Consider the following 24,734-nt stretch of genomic DNA (forward strand, 5'->3'; position numbering starts at 1 on the left):
GTAACTGTAACATTTAAAGTTTTTCAACTTTTCTGTTAAATATTAGGACTTTTTTCTCAAAGTATTACTTTCATCTACAAAATGTTCCAACTTTTTCTATAAAGATATATTGTTAAACACAGAGGTCCACCCTTAACCCGACTCCTCCAGATGGATCGCTTCACATTTGCTTGGCATATCCATCTGGGAACTTTCCATTGGAGAACTTTTGGGAAGGGGCGAAAATCCTGGTTAGCTGATTGGATAAACCATCTGTCTATCACCACCTATAGTTGGTGATAGACGGGCCAAATCAACCAATCAGATCAAACTCTAGTCGGGAGATGAGCAAAAACATCTTTTCCTCCAAGAAAAGCCTCCAGTGCCGTTTTTTGCTCTTCTTTGTATGAAGGAATACTTTCTAATTCAGATAAAACTTGCTGCGATAGCTACGCTCATCTCATCTGTGGAAGCTGCCACATTGTTTAGACTGAACAGTCGCTTCTCATTGCGTCACACTTAAACCCGAATCAAAACCAACGCTGATTGGTCGGTCGTTTGGCGAACAGCTCCAAATTTTCTCTATCTCAAGATGCCAGACTGGAAAAGTGGAGCTTGCGAGATCAGGACGGTCTCACGAGGCTAGTCTACCGTATCCTCGTTAAAATATTCCAACTTTACTTTTAAAAATATTCGTTTACAACACGTTTATTTCTGCCATGAACTTTGGATTTTTAAGATTGATTAATGATTAAATTAATGATAAATTCATCAGTAACGTTACAGTGCAGGTAGTTACTGCCCAGATCTAACTAAATAATGAAACAGATACTTGAGTGAAACTGAAAGTCAAACTTTATTGTTTCTCTGGTGTTGACAGTGTTTAGAAGTAAGAGTTAACAATGAACATCAATCTAAATCATCTGTTTTAACCTTCCTGAGGAAATAAAATCACTGCAGTCTTTCTTTTTGTCTTTACTTTGGTGTTTATCTGTCTTTATTATGGCTAAATTTAACTGCAAAGACCGCTAGACTTCTTTTATCAGCTAAACTTAACTCTTGACCTTTTGTCGGCTAAACTTAATTGTCACTTAAAGGGTCAGCAGTCGTCGTGATTTCTTAAGATATACAAATTGTTTTTATGAGAATGTGTTGGTATTTGTCTCTACACCAAGTCATTGTTTTATTGATACCAAATAATGACATTAAATATCAGTTTTCACCTTCCTGAGGAAATAAAATCACCTTTAGATTAACAGACGAGACAGTAAACTGTGTTAGGTCAAAGATAGCTTTATTGATATGGTGTCAGAGTTTAGTAGTAGTCGTCCCTGATGCGCCTCATGCTCATCCACCTCATACCACTCATGCCCATGTTGCTGAAGTTCCTGTACTCTCCGGGCCTCATGTACATCATCCTGCCTCTGTACTGGGGCTGCTCGTACATCAGCCAGTGGCCGTCCATCACATGGCAGGACATGCAGTTGGACATGCGGTAACGGTCCATGACGTTGTCACAGTCCTCCATCAGCTCGTGCATCTGGCCTCCGAAGTTCTCCCTCTCGTAGATCCTCATCCTGTAGGAGCCACGGTGCTGAAAAACATCCACAAACAGTCATCAGTACTTTAGGAAGTGATTATGATGGCCTTTCTATCCATTTGATCTCTATGGAGTTAACTCTGTATGTGCAGATAAACAAGTGTTTGGCTTCCATCTGTAGGAGCAGCCGAAGTCTGTGTTTAGCATCATGTGGCAGATCTCAAACCATAACTCCAGAGCAGGGGGAATGAGAGGGGGAAACGCCAGAGCAGGTGGAATGAGAGGGGGAACACCAGAGCAGGGTGAATGAGAGGGGGAACACTAGAGCTGCTAGAACTGACCTATAATTTTCTGATGTTAAACTCTAACAAAACTGAAGTTATTGTGCTGGGACCTAAACACCTGAGAACCTCATTATCTAAAGATATAGCTACTCTGGATGGTATTGCCCTGGCCCCCAGCACTACTGTCAGAAATTTAGGAGTTATTTTTGATCAGGATATATCCTTTAATGCCAATCTAAAACAAACTTCAAGAATAGCCTTTTTTCATCTTCGTAACATTGCTAAAATTAGGAATATCCTGTCTCAAAACGATGCTGAAAAACTAGTCCATGCATTTGTTACTTCTAGGCTGGACTATTGTAATTCCCTACTGTCAGGTTGCTCAAATAAGTCCCTTAAGACTCTCCAGCTGATCCAGAATGCTGCAGCGCGTGTTCTCACAAGAACTAAGAAAAGAGATCATATTTCTCCTGTATTAGCTTCTCTGCACTGGCTTCCTGTTGAATCCAGGATTGAGTTTAAAATCCTTCTCTTGACCTACAAAGCTCTAAATGGTCTAGCACCATCATATCTAGAAGAGCTCCTAATACCCTATTGTCCCACTAGAGCACTGCGCTCCCAGAATGCAGAGTTACTGGTGGTTCCTAGAGTCTCTAAAAGTAGAATGGGAGCCAGAGCCTTCAGTTATCAGGCTCCTCTCCTATGGAACCAGCTCCCGATCTGGGTTCGGGGGGCAGAAACTGTAATCGCTTTCAAGAATGAACTTAAAACTCTTCTATTTGATAAAGCTTATAGTTAAGGAGTGAGGAGTTGCAGTGTTCACCTAACTGGCCCACCTGCTTCTCTTCATAATTGTTAGATTAATAATACATAAAAAAGTAGAGGGAGACAGGCCAGCCAAGCCCGATCCAGCAGGGGGATAGATCTAAGCCCGAAAAAGCTACCTCTCCTTATGACCTGTCTCTCTTAGTTACACTGTTATAGTTACGCTGTTATAGTTCTAGACTGCCGGGGGACTTCCTTCCTCTGACACACTGAGCTGCTCTCTTCTCTCCCTTTCTATTACTTTTACTATTACCATCTGTGTGTATCCCGTCCCAGAAATGCTTGTTACTAATCCTAGCTTCTGGGGAGTTTACTCCCCGGAGTCCTTGTGTTTTTTCCCCCAGCGTATTTCCTTGGAGAACGTTGGCACCAAGATCCTGGTTCCAGCTGTCACCGTTGTCCTGCTGCACTCCCTGCTGAGCTCAGCGGTGCCCTGCAATGTCATGCTGCTTCCTGCTGAACCCTGCTGCTTCCTGCTGAACCCTGCTGCTTCCTGCTGAACCCTGCTGCTTCCTGCTGAACCCTGCAGCTCCCCGCTACATCCAGTCACTGTTCCATTATTAATGTGACTATTATCGCCACTGTTCATCATATCCCCAACCGGCCCGTCAGACACCGCCTACCAAGAGCCTGGGTCTGTCCGAGGTTTCTTCCCAAGAGGGAGTTTTTCCTCGCCACTGTCGCACTGCTTGCTCTTGAGGGAATTACTGTAATTGTTGGAATTGTTGGGGCTTTGTAAATTATAGAGTGTGGTCTAGACCTACTCTATCTGTAAAGTGTCTCGAGATAACTCTTGTTATGATTTGATACTATAAATAAAATTGAATTGAATTGAATTGAATAGAGCAGGGGGAATGAGAGGGGGAAACACTAGAGCAAGGGGAATGAGAGGGGGAACACCAGAGCAGGGGGAATGCGAGGGGGGAACGTAGCAGAAGATATTCCTTTTTAAACCAAACTGTATTGGTGGAGACGTTGCCTGAGTTTCAGGGTTTCTGAGTTTTCGTGTTACCGTTCCAGGTTACGTTTTTTTTGTTAAATAAATTAAATGAAATAACGATGCGAGCGTTGTGTGTGCGGTGATGGTTTGTGTGGTTACCATGGGGATCATGCGGCAGGACCTGATGCAGTCGCTCATTCCCATCATGCTCTGGTAGTCGGAGTACTCGCCCCTCTTCAGGAAGTACTGGTTGCCCATGAAGTTGGTGCGGTCGTAGACCATGAAGCAGCCTCTCTCCACCCTGCAGGAGTGACACCTGCTCAGGTAGGAGGACATGTCAGCACAGTCGCTGCTGCACTCGTAGGAACGACCCTGGAAGTTCCTGTCCTCGTAGAAGACGACCTGAACACAGTTAGAGAGAACGTCATCACAGGAGGAGATTCATCACAGTTAGAGAGAACGTCATCACAGGAGGAGACTCATCACAGTTAGAGAGAACGTCATCACAGGAGGAGATTCAAACACAGTAAGAGAAGTCTGTAGAAATATGGGACAATATTCTGTTAATAGGAAGGCATGTTCTGTTATGAATTGTCACAGGTGTTTTTCCGTATTTTTGGATGAGCAGAAATGTCCTTTAATGTCCTACAGAGGATGTATTTTAAATTAAGAGACTTTTCCGTATTTGGATTGACAGAAAAATTCATTTTCTGCCAGGAAATTATCAGTTTTTCTATTGATTTTTTTCTTACAGTGTATATGGGCAATAATAACTTCTATTAACAACAATCTCATGCAAAATGACAAAATCTTGACAAAATCAGTTAGACAAAGATTCTCTATAACTAAAACATCTGATTGAGACATCCGATCTGACTGGCTGATGGAGTCTGAGTCACAATGTCTTATCAACAGACATGTTTATTACATTGTTAGGATTATGAGGCTGTATTCAAAAGTTGATGCTAATCATTGTTAAACCATCAGTTAGTGTCCACTAAAAGTTCTGACAACATAATGGAAAGGATCCCTACAGAGATAGACCTTTTAGTTAAAGAGTAAGATCCTTTTAGTTTAACATGAAACAGCCCCCAAATCACCATCACCAAACCCACCAGACTCCATGTAAATAATCAGGACTTTCAGCATGTAGAGAGCCAGCATATCTCCACCAGACTCCATGTAAATAATCAGGACTTGTATCATCGTAAAACACACTTCATTCAAACTAAATAAAACTACCAAAAGCCGTCTTGGTTCATCTTTCCACTGTTCCAACAATCGCCACTCTGGTTTGGTTGAAATAAACCCTTTATTCACCCATTTACATGTGGAGATATGCTGGCTCTATACACGCTAAAAGTCCTGATTATTTACATAGTGTCTGGTGGAGATATGCTGGCTCTATACATGCTAAAAGTCCTGATTATTTACATGGAGTCTGGTGGAAATATGCTGGCTCTATACACGCTCAAAGTCCTGATTATTTACATGGAGTCTGGTGGAAATATGCTGGCTATATACACGCTAAAAGTCCTGATTATTTACATGGAGTCTGGTGGAGATATGCTGGCTCTATACACGCTAAAAGTCCTGATTATTTACATGGAGTCTGGTGGAGATATGCTGGCTCTATACACGCTAAAAGTCCTGATTATTTACATGGAGTCTGGTGGTAATATGCTGGTTCTATACATGCTAAAAGTCCTGATTATTTACATGGAGTCTGGTGGAAATATGCTGGTTCTATACATGCTAAAAGTCCTGATTATTTACATGGAGTCTGGTGGAAATATGCTGGCTCTATACACGCTCAAAGTCCTGATTATTTACATGGAGTCTGGTGGAGATATGCTGGCTCTATACACGCTAAAAGTCCTGATTATTTACATGGAGTCTGGTGGAAATATGCTGGCTATATACACGCTAAAAGTCCTGATTATTTACATGGAGTCTGGTGGAGATATGCTGGCTCTATACACGCTAAAAGTCCTGATTATTTACATGGAGTCTGGTGGAAATATGCTGGTTCTATACATGCTAAAAGTCCTGATTATTTACATGGAGTCTGGTGGAGATATGCTGGCTCTATACACGCTAAAAGTCCTGATTATTTACATGGAGTCTGGTGGAGATATGCTGGTTCTATACATGCTAAAAGTCCTGATTATTTACATGGAGTCTGGTGGGTTTGGTGAGGTTATTTTAAGTGATTTTAACAAGTGTAATGAACCCTAAAGTGATATTCTGTCCTGATTCTTGTTGCTGTCAGGCGTAGAGAGTTTGTTTTGATAATCTGTCTTTGATACTCACGCATGTTTGGGAGAAGTGATGCATGCTGGGACTTACCCTGCTCATCATGTTGTCGGTGGCGGACATGTTGTCGGCGTGTGGTTGTCTTGCTGCTGTGTGCTGACGGAGGTTTACTGCCTGCACACCTGAGTGAGCTCGCAGCTTTTATACACCTGAGCATGACTCGCTGCTTTATGTGTCAAAGCGCTGAGTCAGCACTCTGACACACAAAGCCGCCTCTTTGAAAGGGTTAACAAAGACGAGAGGCCTTCAGCCGCGGCTTTCACCAACAACATGCAGCACTTTGTTAACTCTGTTAACCCCCGAACTACACACACACACACACACGCATGTACACACACACACACACACACACTCGCACAAACACGCATGCACACACACACCAGGGTTCATACGCATTTTAACCAATACTTTTTGGCAAATTTCCATGACTATGTGTTCCTGAAAATATCAGTCGACATTCTCCAATAAGAATACTAATGTGTGTTAAAGTTGACCCTCAGAGGTTTAACTATAAATGAATGATAATGTCTGTGGTTCATAGAGGGATTCATCATATTGTTCCCCGAATACAACGCTGAGATTAAGACCACATGAAAATACATTTATTAATCACATATTATTATACTGTGTTAAAAAAACATTCCATGACTTTTCCAAAACTTTTTGGGTCTTTTTATGTTTCCAAAACCTTTCCAGGCCTGGAATTAGCATTTTTCAAATTCCATAACTTTTCCAGGTTTTTTCAAAACGTATGAACCCTGACACACACACATGCGCGCACGCAGGCGCATGCACGCGCACACACACACTGACATACACGAGCACACACACACACACACACACACACACACACACACACATGAGCACACAAACATGCACATACGCACGCACACACACACACGCACGCACGCATGCACACAAACGCATGCACACACACACGCATGCACGCACATACTCACACACACACACACACACACACACACACACACACACCTGACTGCAGGCTGCACGCAGAGACACACACACACACGCCTGACTGCAGGCCGTGTTAGGGTTGAAGAGGTTAGCATCACATGACAAAAACAACAAAAACCTGAAAAAAAGTGTAAAAAACAACCGAAGAAAATGTCAAAAACCTCTGAAAGAGTTGTTAAAGAAAGTTCACAGTCTTTTGATTTATTTTCATGTGTTCATATTCCAGTTAATGAATGTTTTTAGATAGTTTAGAATCTTTTGTTCATTGACAGAAACAGAAACACAGGAACTAAAAGCAGGATGAAATGGTTAAAAGACGTTTGGTAACCTGTTAGTTAACATTTGAAGAATTTAACACAAAGTACAAAGTATCTCCGCCACGAAAAGAATACGGGAAAATCTGTAGAGCAGCTCAGAATGACCCAAAACAGCATGTTGTGTTCAGGGTTGGTACCTTCTCGCCTTGTTTAAAAGTTGGTGAGGTCAGTTTGTTAGATGAAAGGTGAAACAGTAAAACTACCAGAATTCAACACAAGGTTATAAATACTGAAAGATCAACGGAGAATCTCCAGTAGATATGTGTTGGTATCCCTGTTAGTGTTAACTCTGTACCCCGTTAGTGTTAACGCTGTACCCTGTTAGTGTTAACGCTATACCCTGTTAGTGTTAACGCTGTACCCTGTTAATGTTAACGCTGTACCCTGTTAGTGTTAATGCTGTACCCTGTTAGTGTTAACTCTGTACCCTGTTAGTGTTAACTCTGTACCCTGTTAGTGTTAACGCTATACCCTGTTAGTGTTAACTCTGTACCCCGTTAGTGTTAACGCTGTACCCTGTTAGTGTTAACTCTGTACCCTGTTAGTGTTAACTCTGTACCCTGTTAGTGTTAACGCTATACCCTGTTAGTGTTAACTCTGTACCCCGTTAGTGTTAACGCTGTACCCTGTTAGTGTTAACGCTATACCCTGTTAGTGTTAACTCTGTACCCCGTTAGTGTTAACGCTGTACCCTGTTAGTGTTAACGCTATACCCTGTTAGTGTTAACGCTGTACCCTGTTAATGTTAACGCTGTACCCTGTTAGTGTTAATGCTGTACCCTGTTAGTGTTAACTCTGTACCCTGTTAGTGTTAACTCTGTACCCTGTTAGTGTTAACGCTGTACCCTGTTAGTGTTAACTCTGTACCCTGTTAGTGTTAACTCTGTACCCTGTTAGTGTTAACTCTGTACCTGTTAGTGTTAACGCTGTACCCTGTTAGTGTTAACGCTATACCCTGTTAGTGTTAACGCTGTACCCTGTTAGTGTTAACGCTATACCCTGTTAGTGTTAACGCTGTACCCTGTTAGTATTAACTCTGTACCTGTTAGTGTTAACGCTATACCCTGTTAGTGTTAACGCTATACCCTGTTAGTGTTAACGCTGTACCCTGTTAGTGTTAACGCTGTACCCTGTTAGTGTTAACGCTATACCCTGTTAGTGTTAACTCTGTACCCTGTTAGTGTTAACTCTGTACCCTGTTAGTGTTAACGCTGTACCCTGTTAGTGTTAACTCTGTACCCTGTTAGTGTTAACGCTGTACCCTGTTAGGGTTAACGCTGTACCCTGTTAGTGTTAACACTGTACCTGTTAGTGTTAACGCTGTACCCTGTTAGTGTAAACGCTGTACCCTGTTATTGTTAACTCTGTACCTGTTAGTGTTAACAATGTACCCCATTAGTGTTAACGCTGTACCCCGTTAGTGTTAACACTGTACCCCGTTAGTGTTAACGCTGTACCCTGTTAGTGTTAACGCTATACCCTGTTAGTGTTAATGCTGTACCCTGTTAGTGTTAACGCTGTACCCTGTTAGTGTTAACACTGTACCCCATTAGTGTTAACGCTGTACCCCGTTAGTGTTAACACTGTACCCTGTTAGTGTTAACGCTGTACCCTGTTAGTGTTAATGCTGTACCCCGTTAGTGTTAACACTGTACCCTGTTAGTGTCAATGCTGTACCCTGTTAGTGTTAACGCTGTACCCTGTTATTGTTAACTCTGTACCTGTTAGTGTTAACACTGTACCCCATTAGTGTTAACGCTGTACCCTGTTAGTGTTAACACTGTACCCTGTTAGTGTTAACTCTGTACCCTGTTAGTGTTAACACTGTACCCCATTAGTGTTAACGCTGTACCCTGTTAGTGTTAACACTGTACCCTGTTAGTGTTAACACTGTACCCTGTTAGTGTTAACACTGTACCCCATTAGTGTTAACACTGTACCTGTTAGTGTTAACGCTGTACCCTGTTAGTGTTAACTCTGTACCCTGTTATTGTTAACTCTGTACCTGTTAGTGTTAACACTGTACCCCATTAGTGTTAACACTGTACCCTGTTAGTGTTAACACTGTACCCTGTTAGTGTTAACACTGTACCCCATTAGTGTTAACGCTGTACCCTGTTAGTGTTAACACTGTACCCTGTTAGTGTTAACACTATACCCCATTAGTGTTAACGCTGTACCCTGTTAGTGTTAACACTGTACCCTGTTAGTGTTAACACTGTACCCTGTTAGTGTTAACTCTGTACCCTGTTAGTGTTAATGCTGTACCCTGTTAGTGTTAACACTGTACCCTGTTAGTGTCAATGCTGTACCCTGTTAGTGTTAACGCTACACCCTGTTAGTTTTAACACTGTACCCTGTTAGGGTTAACTCTGTACCCTGTTAGTGTTAACGCTGTACCCTGTTAGTGTTAACGCTGTACCCTGTTATTGTTAACTCTGTAGCTGTTAGTGTTAACGCTGTACCCTGTTATTGTTAACTCTGTACCTGTTAGTGTTAACACTGTACCCCATTAGTGTTAACGCTGTACCCTGTTAGTGTTAACACTGTACCCTGTTAGTGTTAACGCTGTACCCTGTTAGTGTTAATGCTGTACCTGTTAGTGTTAACGCTGTACCCTGTAAGTGTTAACACTGTACCCTGTTAGTGTTAATGCTGTACCCTGTTAGTGTTAACACTGTACCTGTTAGTGTTAACACTGTACCCTGTTAGTGTTAACTCTGTACCCTGTTAGTGTTAACACTGTACCCTGTTAGTGTTAACGCTGTACCCTGTTAGTGTTAATGCTGTACCTTTTAGTGTTAACGCTGTACCCTGTAAGTGTTAACACTGTACCCTGTAAGTGTTAACACTGTACCCTGTTGGTGTTAATGCTGTACCCCGTTAGTGTTAACTCTGTACCCTGTTGGTGTTAATGCTGTACCCCGTTAGTGTTAACTCTGTACCCTGTTAGTGTTAATGCTGTACCCCGTTAGTGTTTCTTTACATAAAAGATTTCATCTGATTCCTCAGAGGTGGAAACGCTTCAGATGTAAAGTTATTCTCTGTCAAAGTGACGCCAGAATGAATGGCAGTCAATGGGATGTTAACAGGAGGTGATGGCTTGTTAGCATCAGAATCTCCCCGTAGGAGGTACACTTTCTGGAGGCTCGCTGACCCCTTTGGTCTGAACACACATGCTGCTGCGGGAGGGTCATAGATATATATCTATGCTGGGTCATAGATATATATCTATGCTGGGTAATAGATATATATCTATGCTGGGTCATAGATATATATCTATGCTGGGTAATAGATATATATCTATGGTGGCGGGTAACAGTGTGTCCTGTCTCTTTAAATATTTGAACTGACTTTTTCTGTTGAGTCTCGAAATCTGATAACGTCGTTCCAAAGCGGCTTCAGGAAAGGAAGGTCAATTATGGATCCAGTTATTAAATTGGAGAGTGATATAAGAAAGGCCCAAGTGTGTAAAGAAGTAGTAGCTGCTATATTTTTTGATATGGAAAAAGCATATGATATGCTTTGGAAGGATGGTGTGTTAATTAAAATCCGAAGGCTTGGAATAGACGGGAAAATGTATTGCTGGATTAAGGATTTTTTAAGCAATAGGCAAATTCAGGTGAGAATAAACAGTAGCTTCTCTGATTGTGTTTTTGTGGAAAATGGTGTACCCCAAGGAAGTGTTATTTCACCAATTTTGTTCTCTATTATGATAAATGATTTTTTAACTTGATTATGGTATAGGTAAATCATTGTTTGCAGATGACGGCGCTCTCTGGAAAAGGGGTAAAAATGTTCAATTCATTGTTAAAAATGTGCAAAAAGCTATCGACTGTGTAGAAGAATGGAAATGGGGATTCAGGTTCTCTGTTGAGAAAACCAAGGTAGTGTTTTTCTCGTTTAAAAAAATTGAAGAAAGGTTTACATTGCAATTGTATGGAAGAGATTTAGAAGTAAAATGTGTGAGATTTTTAGGTATGCTTTTTGATTCTAAGCTTACCTGGCATAATCATATTGAAAAGGTAGTTAACAAGTGTAAAAAAGTCATTAATGTAATTATGTGCTTGTGTAATAAGGAGTGGGGAGATATGACTTCAATGAAAAGATTTTATGTGGGATTAATTAGATCTATTGTTGATTTTGGGTGCGTGGCTTATGGGTCTGCTGCAAAGTCTGAATTAAAGAAGCTTGATGTTATTCAGGGTTCAGCCCTCCGGATATGTTCAGGAGCCATGAGAACCTCCCCTATATCAGCGCTCCAGGTTGAAGTAGGGGAAATGCCATTTGAGTTGAGACGACTGCAAATGTCACTATCATATTTTGATCATCTAAAAGGACATATGGAAGACCATCCAACTAAAAGTGTCCTCATTTCAACATGGGAGGAGGGTTAGGGTTAGGCAGGCAAAAAGTAAAAGAGAGACGTTTAGTGCAAGTATACATGAAAAGGTAAAACAAGCGGCTGTAACATTTCGAATTTGGTCCATCTGTAGTCTAGCCACCGCACCCGCCGTGGCTGCTACCGGTTCCAGATGCTGATATAACTTTGCATGAAAAGATAAAAAACTATAAGGGGGATAGTGGACAAATGGCTATGAGGTATGTGGATAACTATTATGGGTATGTGGAAATCTTTACTGATGGGTCAAAGCAACCAGATACAGGGAAAGAGGCAATTGCATATGTGATACCAGAGTTTGATATAAGTTTTCTGCAAGAGTTTCGGATCATTTATCAGTGTTTTCAGCAGAGTTGATAGCTATTGTGATGGCATTGCAGTGGGTAGAGCAAAGTAAACCGATAAGAGTAGCTATATGCTCAGACTCGTTGTCAGCCTTAGAACATTTTAAATCAGGTAACTCATGTGAAAGGTCTGATATTGTGTGTGAGATATTGACGTTGCTGCATAGTATTCAAAATGGGGGGACGCATGTAAAGTTTGTTTAGGTTCCGGCTCATGTAGGTATGGTTGGTAATGAGTTGGCAGACAAGTCTGCTAAACAGGCTTTGAAAGCGACAAACATATCTATTCAGTGTAAAATATCAAAATCAGAGGCTAAGTCAATGATTAAAAAACATGTTAAAAAGTTGTGGCAAGATAAATGGGACAGGGAAGATAAAGGGAGGGATTTTTACATTGTAAATCCTGAGGTTGGTCAGGGTCATTTAGTATTAAGGTGTCGAAAAGAAGAGGGAATTTTTACAAGAATGAGACTAGGGCATACCAGGCTAAAAAAAACATTACAGTTAATAGGAAAACATAATTCAGGAAATCGCGAGAACAGTGGAACACGTCTTTATGATATGTAGGAAATTTAATAGAGAAAGGGTTTTTATGAAAAGGAAAATAGAGGGCAGTGGGGAAAGTTTTATCCTTAGAGATCTTTTGTCTAAGGGCTCCGATCATAGAGTAATAAAGTATATGCTTGAATTTTTAAAGAACACTGGACTCATTGACAGAATATAGTTTTTATTTTTATTTATTTATTTTTTTGTTTTGTTTGTTTGTTTATTTTTTGTAGCCTGCAGGCTACACAGTATTCTCAAGGATGTAAGCCATAGTGATGATCATGCACAATTTATCTGGAGGGTGGCGGTAGTGCGCTAAGTTAGTCCGCATCCGCCGTTAAAAAAAATCAACTGAAGAAGAAGAAGAAGAAGAAGAAATGTTTGAACGGGCAGCGCGCGGCCTTCTCCTCTTCTCCCGCTGACGTCACAGCCGCATGCAGCGGGGTGAAGACAGCGAAGATGGCGGCGGCGGTGCTGGAGCGAAGCTTCATTGAGATCTGCGGATTCGAGAGGGAAACTCTCCACAGGTTCAGAGACGTAACAGTAGACCTCGGTAAGAGATCCGCCAGTTACAGCGCTCTGCTCTCCGCCTTCTCTGCTTTATATTTACTATATCTATCATGTGTTATACGCTCTGTGGTTAGCACACAAGCTAACAACAGCTAGCACGCTGTTTGACGTTAGCGGTGTTTAGCTAATGAAGTTAATGTAGCTGCTAACGCTGTCATTAAAACATCCAGTGGTGGAAGAAGTATTCAGATTACTTTACTGCAGTAAAAGTTCTAATAGCACACTGTAGAAATACTCAGTCACAGTAAAAGTTCAGTTTCATTTCTAATAAAACATCAGATGTTATAAAATCCATGTGTTTAGTAATCTTAATGTGTAAAGTAACCAAAGTAACTAGTAACTAAAGCTGTCAGAGTAATGTAGTGGAGGAAGAATCAGATAGTTTAATGTCCAAAATACTAATAATTACAAGTTAACTTTAAGTGATCTAAATGGATTCTGGGATCTCTGTGTCCACAACTCTTCGTGTGTGTGTGTGTGTGTGTGTGTGTGTGTGTGTGTGTGTGTGTGTGTGTGTGTGTGTGTGTGTGTGTGTGTGTGTGTGTGTGTGTGTGTGTGTGTCTGTCTGTCTTGTCTGTGTCACACATTAGTTTTCTGTCTAGTGTAACATCATAAGGTGTGTTTTTTGTCTAGTGTAACATCATAAGGTGTGTTTTCTGTCTAGTGTAACATCATAAGGTGTGTTTTCTGTCTAGTGTAACATCATAAGGTGTGTTTTTTGTCTAGTGAAACATAAGGTGTGTTTTCTGTCTAGTGTAACATCATAAGGTGTGTTTTTTGTCTAGTGTAACATCATAAGGTGTGTTTTTTGTCTAGTGTAACATCATAAGGTGTGTTTTCTGTCTAGTGTAACATCATAAGGTGTGTTTTTTGTCTAGTGTAACATCATAAGGTGTGTTTTTTGTCTAGTGTAACATCATAAGGTGTGTTTTTTGTCTAGTGTAACATCATAAGGTGTGTTTTTTGTCTAGTGTAACATCATAAGGTGTGTTTTTTTGTCTAGTGAAACATCATAAGGTGTGTTTTTTGTCTAGTGTAATATCATAAGGTGTGTTTTTTGTCTAGTGTAACATCATAAGGTGTGTTTTCTGTCTAGTGTAACATCATAAGGTGTGTTTTTTGTCTAGTGTAACATAAGGTGTGTTTTTTGTCTAGTGAAACATCATAAGGTGTGTTTTTTGTCTAGTGTAACATCATAAGGTGTGTTTTCTGTCTAGTGTAACATCATAAGGTGTGTTTTTTGTCTAGTGTAACATCATAAGGTGTGTTTTTTGTCTAGTGTAACATCATAAGGTGTGTTTTCTGTCTAGTGTAACATCATAAGGTGTGTTTTCTGTCTAGTGAAACATCATAAGGTGTGTTTTTTGTCTAGTGAAACATCATAAGGTGTGTTTTCTGTCTAGTGAAACATCATAAGGTGTGTTTTCTGTCTAGTGTAACATCATAAGGTGTGTTTTTTGTCTAGTGAAACATAAGGTGTGTTTTCTGTGTGCAGGTGTGAGCGCTCTACCTGGCGGAGTGAAGTTTCCCGACAGCGCCGGAGCGTTCCATTATGGCGAGAGCGGGAAGCTTCTGTCTGTCACCAGCAACCGATTAATTCACTGGTCAGTCACATCCTCCTCTAATACACACTATAAACACATGGAGTCCTCTAATACACACTATAAACACATGGAGTCCTCTAATACACACTATAAACACATGGAGTCCTCTAATACACACTATAAACACATGGAGTCCTCTAATACACACTATAAACACATGGAGTCCTCTAATACACACTATAAACACATGGAGTCCTCTAATACACACTATAAACACATGGAGTCCTCTAATACACACTATAAACACATGGAGTCCTCTAATACACACTATAAACACATGGAGTCCTCTAATACACACTATAAACACATGGAGTCCTCTAATACACACTATAAACACATGGAGTCCTCTAATACACACTATAAACACATGGAGTCCTCTAATACACACTATAAACACATGGAGTCCTCTAACACGCACTATAAAAACACATGGAGTCCTATAAACACATGGAGTCCTACACACTGGAAACACATGGAGTCCTCTAATACGCACTATAAACACATGGAGTCCTCTAATACACACTATAAACACATGGAGTCCTCTAATACGCACTATAAACACATGGAGTCCTCTAATACACACTATAAACACATGGAGTCCTCTAATACACACTATAAACACATGGAGTCCTCTAATACGCACTATAAACACATGGAGTCCTCTAATACACACTATAAACACATGGAGTCCTCTAATACACACTATAAACACATGGAGTCCTCTAATACGCACTATAAACACATGGAGTCCTCTAATACACACTATAAACACATGGAGTCCTCTAATACACACTGGAAACACATGGAGTCCTCTACCGTCAACACAAGACTTTCTCTTTACTGTCAACATTTATCACATTACGACACAAACTGCATTTCAAATCTGTCTGTCTGTCTGTCTGTCTGTCTGTCTGTAGGTGTACGTCCGGGGACTCGGTGCAGCTGGTGGAGCAGTCTTTGGACACCAACCTGCTGAACAATGCGGTGAGACTCCGGCTGAGTCACTGCAGCGTTCTGCCCGGAGGAGTCCACATCCAGGAGACGCTCAACAATGTGGTCATCCTCGTCTCCACCAATCAGAGCGTCCACAGGCTGCTGCTGCCGCACCCCTCACGCATGTACCGCAGCGTGAGTAACCATGAACCCAAACTCAGTCTGTGGATGCTGTCATAGTCTCCAGCAGTGAGATGAGTTGGAGACGTGTGAACATTTAAGTTTTTAATTTGTTGAAAATCTGCAGAAAACTGCCGAAAAGCACAGCTGCAGTCCTCCTTTAACGTTGGCTCTAACCGTGTCTTCCCGTTGGTTCCAGGATCTGGTGACGGAGCTGCACATGCAGTCTGTCTTCACCGACGTGGGCAAGCTGAGCCTGCAGGACGCTGCCCACAGCGCCGTAATCCCCGGCTCGCTGAGTCCAACCACCGGCACCGCCTGGCTCAGTCAGGCTGGAGAGGCTCACTACGCCCTGGCTGCACCGGCCGGAGGCATTGTGGTGCTTTCTCTGCCGCCGTACGGCACACAAGGTACACACCGGCTAATGTCTGAATCTTTGCCGCCGCACGGCACGCAAGGTACACACCGGCTAATGTCTGAATCTTTGCCGCCGCACGGCACGCAAGGTACACACCGGCTAATGTCTGAATCTTTGCCGCTGCACGGCACGCAAGGTACACACCGGCTAATGTCTGAATCTCTGCCGCCGTACGGCACACAAGGTACACACCGGCTAATGTCTGAATTTCTGCCGCCCGCTACAAGGTACACACCGGCTAATGTCTGAATTTCTGCCGCCGCACGGCACACAAGGTACCCGACTAATGTCTGAATCTCTGCCGCGCCGCAAGGTACCACCGGCTAATGTCTGAATCTCTGCCGCCGTGCGGCACGCAAGGTACACACGGCTAATGTCTGAATCTCTGCCGCCGTCGCGGCACGCAAGGTTACACCGGCTAATGTCTGAATCTCTGCCGCCGCCGGCAACGCAAGGTACACACGGCTAATGTCTGAATCTCTGCTGCCAGACGGCACCAAGGTACACACCGGCTAATGTCTGAATCTCTGCCGCCGTACGGCACGCAAGGTACACACCGGCTAATGTCTGAATCTCTGCCACCGTACGGCACGCAAGGTACACACCGGCTAATGTCTGAATCTCTGCCGCCGACGGGCACGCAAAACACACCGCTAATGTCTGAATCTCTGCCGCCGACGACACGCAAGGTACACACCGGCTAATGTCTGAATCTCTGCCACCGTGACGGTACGCAAGGGATATTAACCGCTAATGTCTGAATCTCTGCCGCCGTACGGCACGCAAGGTACACACCGGCTAATGTCTGAATCTCTGCCACGGCACGCAAGGTACACAAGGTACACACCGGCTAATGTCTGAATCTCTGCCGCCGTCACGGCACACAAAGGTACACACCGCTAATGTCTGAATCTCTGCCGTACGGCACAACAAGGTACACCGGCTAATGTCTGAATCTCTGCCACGGCACGCAAGGTACACAAGGTACACACCGGCTAATGTCTGAATCTCTGCCGCCGTACGGCACACAAGGTACACACCGGCTAATGTCTGAATCTCTGCCGCCGCACGGCACACTAGGTACACACCGGCTAATGTCTGAATCTCTGCCACCCAGACGGGCACGCAAGGTACACACCGGCTAATGTCTGAATCTCTGCCACCGTACGGCACACTAGGTACACACCGGCTAATGTCTGAATCTCTGCCACCGTACGGCACGCAAGGTACACACCGGCTAATGTCTGAATCTCTGCCACCGTACGGCACACTAGGTACACACCGGCTAATGTCTGAATCTCTGCCACCGTACGGCACACAAGGTACACACCGGCTAATGTCTGAATCTCTGCCACCGTACGGCACACAAGGTACACACCGGCTTATGTCTGAATCTCTGCCGCCCGTGACGGCACACTAGGTACACCGCTAATGTCTGAATCTCTGCCACCGTACGGCACACAAGGTACACACCGGCTAATGTCTGAATCTCTGCCACCGTACGGCACACAAGGTACACACCGGCTTATGTCTGAATCTCTGCCACCGTACGGCACACAAGGTACACACCGGCTAATGTATGAATCTGGTTCACGCCTCGCCGTCACCCATTAATACCTGACGATGGACACCTTGTCGGGCATTAACCCTTACATGTTGGACCAGTCCAATACATGTTGGACCAGTCCAATACATGTTGGACCAGTCCAATACATGTTGGACCAGTCCATTACATGTTGGACCAGTCCATTACATGTTGGACCAGTCCAATATGACCGTCAGTTGAAATAAACCTTTTGTTGTAAGAAAACTTGTTTAATTTGTTATGAATCTATTTTGAAGTGTTTTCCTGTAACTTTTGTAATTTTACATGTGTTTAAAAATAGTGTGTGTGTGTCTCTCTCTCTCTCTCTCTCTCTCTCTCTCTCTCTCTCTCTCTCTCTCTCTCTCTCTCTCTCTCTCTCTCTGTGTTCAGGCAGCGTGTCGGTGGTGGAGCTAAAGAGGAGCTCCATGATGCGGAGGTTTTCCGGCTGGATGCCGACAGCGATCCGTGGAGACCAGAGTCCGTCTGACCGAGCGCTGAGTCTGGCTGTCAGAGAGCTGGAGGAAGACTGCTTCATCTTCGCTCTGTGTCAGGACCACAAGCTGCGCATGTGGTCCTTCACGGTGAGAAACTCCACCGAGCTTCACACGTACATCAGACCGGCACATACCGGTTCTCCACAGGGCTGCTGCACTCGTAACCGGTCTAAAATAGTCAAAAATTCCAAAATCAAAGTTTCAAATCAAAATGTTTGACAGCTGGCTTAACGTATGAAACCAGAGCACCCAGACTCAGAACTAACCCTAACTCCTAACCGTTGGACATGAAACGCATACTGAAGATTTTACCACAATTTAATTTGTTTCTTGCTGCAGTTTTCAAGTCATTGATGTGATTGATTGCGGAGTGTTGATATTCGGAGTACTGCAGCATTCACTAAACTAGTTTCTTAGATGCTTTTGAAGCTTTTTGCACATTTTTTTGACCTCTTTTGTTTAGAGTTTTTTTTATGTTGAACATAAGACTTTGTAACTTATAAAAGGCTGAGAGGACGGTCTGGTGTTTACCGGCTCTGTCTTCTTGTCTTGACGTTTTTTTTCTTTTTTTCAAGGTTTTTGTTGCTATTTTTCAACAATTTTGCCGTTTTTTTCCAGCAATTGTTGTGTTGTAATCGGCCTCTTGTGATTCTTGTTACTGTGTGTGTGTGTGTGTGTGTGTGTGTGTGTGTGTGTGTGTGTGTGTGTGTGTGTGTGTGTGTGTGTGTGTGTGTGTGTTTAGGAGCAGGCATATGTGTTAGAGGCCAACATGTTGGACTACATGTAGATATTATTATTATCATTATTATTAATATTAAGTTTTGTGTGTGTGTGTTTAGGAGCAGGCGTGTGTGCTGGAGGCTGATATGTTGGACTACATGTTTATATTATTATTATTATTATTATCATTATTAATATAAGTTTTGTGTGTGTGTTTAGGAGCAGGCGTGTGTGCTGGAGGCCGATATGTTGGACTACATGCCGGCCTGTAAAGGCGTGAAGCGTAACCCTGGTAATGGCCACCGGCTGCGCCTGGCGTTTTCCCCGAGCACGGGTCTGTGTCTCTGCGTCTACCTCGCCGTCCCTCAGAGGGGACAGTTCACCGTGCTGCAGCTGGTCGCCGCCGGCAACCAGCGCTACAGCCTCGAACACATCTCCTCCCTCTTCACCACACAGGTAGTTAAGGCTGAGCAATTTTATCGATTCTGCGATATAAATCGATATTTTTTTTTATGCAGCGAGTATCGATACATAAGTCCCATTCAAATCCCCCGTGTTTACCCCCGTTCACGTTGCAGGAAGAGCGATTTGGTCAGCCAGCCGCTAGTGTCGCTGTATAGCAGCCAATGTCAACTGGCCCGCCGCCAAAGCTTTTAGTCTGGCCCCCAGAATAATCAGGAATTCACAAAATGTAAAAAGGAAAAACTGTGTTCTGTTATTTATCATTTCAAGCATTTACAGTGGGGGGAATAAGTATTTGACCCCTTGCTGATTTTGCAGGTTTGCCCACTTACAAAGAATGCAAAAATCTACAATTTTAATCATATGTATATTCTAACAGTGAAAGACAGAATCCCAAAGAAAATTCCAGAAAATCACATCATATGAATTTATTAAAATTGATAACCATCTGATGAGGAAAAACAAGTATATGACCCCCTGGGCAAACAGCATGTTAATATTTTGTAGAAAAGCCATTATTGGCCAGCACAGATGTCAAACGATTTTTATAGTTGGTGACAAGGTTTGTGCACATTTCGGCAGGGATGTTGGCCCACTCCTCCCTGCAGACAGCCTCCAAATCATTCAGGTTCCGAGGTTGTCGCCTGGCAACTTGAATTTTAAGCTCCCTCCAAAGATTTTCAATCGGATTCAGGTCTGGAGACTGGCTAGGCCACTCCAGAACCTGGATGTGCTTCTTCTTCAGCCACTCTTTTGTTGCTTTGGCGGTGTGCTTAGGGTCTTTGTCGTGCTGAAACACCCATCCTCGACCCATCTTCAGCTCTCTCACTGAGGGAAGGAGATGTCGGTCCAGAATTCCACGATACATGGCCCCGTCCATCCTCCCCTCAATACAATGGAGTTGTCCCGTCCCCTTGGCTGAAAAGCACCCCCAAAGCATGATGTTGCCACCACCATGCTTGACGGTGGGGATGGTGTTCTTTGGGTTGTACTCGGTGTTCTTTGCCCTCCAAACACGACGAGTTGAGTTGAGGCCAAAAAGTTCTATTTTGGTCTCATCTGACCACATCACCTTCTTCCAGGCCTCTTCTGAGTCGTCCAGGTGGTGAATGGCGAACTTCATGCGGGCCTGTACATGTTTCTTCTTGAGCAGGGGGACCTTGCGTGCGCTGCAGGATTTCAATCCATGACGGCGTAGTGTGTTACCAACCGTTTCTTTTGTAACTGTGGTCCCAGCTGCCTTCAGTTGATTCATCAGTTCCCCCCTTGTGGTTTTGGGATGATTCCTCACCGTTCGCATGATCAGGGACACCCCACGAGGCAAGATCTTGTGTGGAGGCCCAGACCGAGGGAGGTTGGCGGTGGTGTGGTGCTTCTTCCATTTCCTGATAACTGCACCGACAGTTGATCTTTTCTCTCCAAGTTGCTTTCCGATTCTCTTGTAGCCCATCCCAGCCTTGTGCAGATCAACAATCTTGTCCCTGATGTCCGAGAAAGCTCTTTGGTCTTGCCCATGGTGGTGATGTTGGATGCTGGTTGTTTGGGTGTTGACAGGTGTCTTTTATACAGGTAACGAGGTGAGGCAGGTGTATTTGATGTAGATAATTGGTTCGGATTGGGGCTGTGTCTTAAAGACAGACTAACTGGCTTGTAGGAGCCAGAATACTTGCTGTTTGTCCAGGGGGTCAAATACTTGTTTTTCCTCATCAGATGGTTATCAATTTTAATAAATTCATATGATGTGATTTTCTGGAATTTTCTTTGGGATTCTGTCTTTCACTGTTAGAATGTACATATGATTACAATTGTAGATTTTTGCATTCTTTGTAAGTGGGCAAACCTGCAAAATCAGCAAGCGGTCAAATACTTATTTCCCCCACTGTATACACACACCTGGTGGGGAGAGACATTTACACACACACACACACACACACACACACACACACCTGGTGGGGAGAGACACTCACACACACATATTCAATTCAATTTTATTTATAGTATCAAATCATAACGAGTTATCTCGAGACACTTTACAGATAGAGTAGGTCTAGACCACACTCTATAATTTACAAAGCCCCAACAATTCCAACAATTACAGTAATTCCCTCAAGAGCAAGCAGTGCGACAGTGGCGAGGAAAAACTCCCTCTTGGGAAGAAACCTCGGACAGACCCAGGCTCTTGGTAGGCGGTGTCTGACGGGCCGGTTGGGGGTGTGATGAACAGTGGCAATAATAGTCACATTAATAATGGAACAGTGACTGGATGTAGCGGGGAGCTGCAGGGTTCAGCAGGAAGCAGCATGACATTGCAGGGCACCGCTGAGCTCGGCAGGGAGTGCAGCAGGACCACGGCGACAGCTGGAACCAGGATCTTGGTGCCAACGTTCTCCAAGGAAATACGCTGGGGAAAAAACACAAGGACTCGGGAGTAAACTCCCAGAAGCTAGGATTAGTAACAAGCATTTCTGGGACTGGATACACACAAATAGTAATAGTAAAAGTAAATAGAAAATAGAAAGGGAGAGGAGAGAGCAGCTCAGTGTGTCAAAGGAAGGAAGTCCCCCGGCAGTCTAGAACTATAACAGCGTAACTATAACAGCGTAACTAAGAGAGACGGGTCATAAGGAGAGGTAGCTTTTTCGGGCTTAGATCTCTCCCCCTGCCGGATCGGGCTTGGCTGGCCTGTCTCCCTCTACTTTGTTATGTATTATTAATCTAACAATTATGAAGAGAAGCAGGTGGGCCAGTTAGGTGAACACTGCAACTCCTCTCTCCCTAACTATAAGCTTTATCAAATAGAAGAGTTTTAAGTTCATTCTTGAAAGCGATTACAGTGTCTGCCCCCCGAACCCAGATCGGGAGCTGGTTCCATAAGAGAGGAGCCTGGTAGCTGAAGGCTCTGGCTCCCATTCTACTTTTAAAGACTCTAGGTACCACCAGTAACTCTGCATTCTGGGAGCGCAGTGCTCTAGTGGGACAATAGGGTATTAGGAGCTCTTCTAGATATGATGGTGCTAGACCATTTAGAGCTTTGTAGGTCAATAGAAGGATTTTAAACTCAATCCTGGATTCAACAGGAAGCCAGTGCAGAGAAGCTAATACAGGAGAAATATGATCTCTTTTCTTAGTTCTTGTGAGAACACGCGCTGCAGCATTCTGGATCAGCTGGAGAGTCTTAAGGGACTTATTTGAGCAACCTGACAGTAGGGAATTACAATAGTCCAGCCTAGAAGTAACGAATGCATGGACTAGTTTTTCAGCGTCGTTTTGAGACAGGATATTACTAATTTTAGCAATGTTACGAAGATGAAAAAAGGCTGTTCTTGAGGTTTGTTTTAGATTGGCATTAAAGGATATATCCTGATCAAATATATACACACACACACACCTGTGTCAGCAAAATCAGCAAGGGGTCAAATACTTACTTCCCCCACTGTACATGTTAAAAAATAGTAGCATTAATTCAGTAAGCAAGTGAAAATTTCGAACAAGAATAGGCATATTAGGTATAAATTCATTTTGTTCTCTTTATTTGAAAGTCCGGCCGCCAGAGTGCTTAGAAAAATTCTGAAAAATATGTAGTTGATGTTTTCAGTTCAATTAATTAAATCCAAGTAAATGGAACACTCACAAGATGTCACCAAAAGGTCCCCTTTAAATCTTTCAGAAAATGATGTAAGTGTATCGAAATATATCGAATCGTATCAAATCTTATCGTTGGCTGAATATTGTGATATATATTGTATCGTGAGCTGAATATCGTGTATCATATCCTGAGATTAGTGTATCGCTACAGCCCTACAGGAAGTGAGACTTCCTGTCTCTCATCTAGCCTAAAAACACCTCGACATAACAACACATTTAATATCTGATCAGATTATCACCAAGGATTTACTGAATCAATTCTGTGTTTTCCCTGAAAATGTTCAACTCTTTTCTTCAGCAAAACATCCAAAATATTTGATTTTTTTCCCTAAAAATATTAGCCTTTTCAACCAGAACCTGAACCTGGACCAGGCCTCTGTTCTGACTCGTGCTGTTTTATGAGATAAACAGTTTTAATGACTTTGTCAACAGGAGACTCTGGTGGATTTCTCTCTGACCCCGACAGACATCTGGGGCGTATGGGTGGACGAATCCAACGCCGCCGTCGTCAAATACATCAACTTTGAGGAGTAAGTCTCAGAGTTTATGTCTGTCATCATTACAGCTTTTACATCTGCGAGTTTATCCGTCTCTTACTTTAAATACAAGTTCAAGCAGAGGTTTCCCTGGTGTCTGTTAGTTTTGTAGTGTTTGACGCCCCCAGGAAGTTTGCTAAAGATATTTGTGTAAATGTAGCATTGTAGTCTCAGTATACAGAGCTGTGCAGTGTGTGGAGCTCAGTATACAGAGTTGTGCAGTGTGTGGAGCTCAGTATACAGAGCTGTGCAGTGTGTGGAGACATCCCTCAGCTGATTGGATCAGAATGAGAAGCAGAACATGCCAACCTTCTGACTCTCTAATGATCATTATGGGCTCTGATCCTGGTTCTGTGTTTCAGTAACTCGGCAGGTCAGTGGAACCAGGTGTTTGTTCAGCCTCCGCCTGAAGAAGAAGTTCACATCGGAGCAGACCAGGACCCCAGAGTAAGACCTGACCCTCTGACTAGAAGATACATACTCAATATACAAGAAATAATAAATACAAGAGAATACAATAAGAACTATTCAAAAATATACACGGGAACCAATGTACAAACATAAATACAGGTGGCGCACACATGCACTCTCACACAGACAGAGACACACACACACATACACCAAGACACACACACTGAGACACACACACACACCCACCCACCAAGACACACACACTGAGACACACACACACACCCACCCACCAAGACACACACACTGAGACACACACACATACACCAAGACACACACACTGAGACACACACACAATTAATAACTGACAGAGAAACTGTTTAAATAAAGGTCTGTTTGTGTGTTAACAGGAAACGTACCTGGAGGTTCTCTTCTCTCCGCTCCGATTCACAGCTTCAGCCATCGTTAAAGCTCTACAGGTGATAAACTAACGCTGTAGTTAAAGCTCTACAGGTGATAAACTAACGCTGTAGTTAAAGCTCTACAGGTGATAAACTAACGCTGTAGTTAAAGCTCTACAGGTGATAAACTAACGCTGTAGTTAAAGCTCTACAGGTGATAAACTAACGCTGTAGTTAAAGCTCTACAGGTGATAAACTAACGCTGTAGTTAAAGCTCTACAGGTGATAAACTAACGCTGTAGTTAAAGCT

At 43.0% G+C, this 24,734-nt stretch overlaps 2 protein-coding genes across 2 annotated transcripts in view; one reads left to right on the plus strand and one right to left on the minus strand.

Annotated features, from left to right (window-relative positions):
* Positions 1–1,294: 1,294 nt before the first annotated feature.
* Positions 1,295–5,983, minus strand: LOC114560025 (gamma-crystallin M2). The gene is made up of 3 exons (XM_028585152.1): positions 5,918–5,983; positions 3,728–3,970; positions 1,295–1,573 (listed from the first exon to the last, which is right to left on the minus strand). Exons 1-3 carry the CDS (start codon positions 5,945–5,947, stop codon positions 1,295–1,297), a joined length of 552 nt encoding a protein of 183 aa, XP_028440953.1. The 5' UTR covers positions 5,948–5,983.
* Positions 5,984–12,815: 6,832 nt separating this feature from the next.
* nup160 (nucleoporin 160) overlaps positions 12,816–24,734 on the plus strand; it is a 55,767-nt gene continuing 43,848 nt past the window's right edge. Inside the window, exons 1-9 of the mRNA XM_028585178.1 lie at positions 12,816–13,021; positions 14,534–14,642; positions 15,560–15,770; positions 15,955–16,165; positions 18,149–18,339; positions 19,192–19,428; positions 23,512–23,609; positions 23,978–24,062; positions 24,434–24,502. Coding sequence (XP_028440979.1) covers positions 12,928–13,021; positions 14,534–14,642; positions 15,560–15,770; positions 15,955–16,165; positions 18,149–18,339; positions 19,192–19,428; positions 23,512–23,609; positions 23,978–24,062; positions 24,434–24,502 — 1,305 coding nt within the window. The 5' untranslated portion in view covers positions 12,816–12,927. The remainder of the gene's footprint in view (positions 13,022–14,533; positions 14,643–15,559; positions 15,771–15,954; positions 16,166–18,148; positions 18,340–19,191; positions 19,429–23,511; positions 23,610–23,977; positions 24,063–24,433; positions 24,503–24,734) is intronic.

The sequence above is a fragment of the Perca flavescens genome, chromosome 8 (assembly GCF_004354835.1).
Source record: "Perca flavescens isolate YP-PL-M2 chromosome 8, PFLA_1.0, whole genome shotgun sequence".
Lineage (NCBI taxonomy): Eukaryota > Metazoa > Chordata > Actinopteri > Perciformes > Percidae > Perca > Perca flavescens.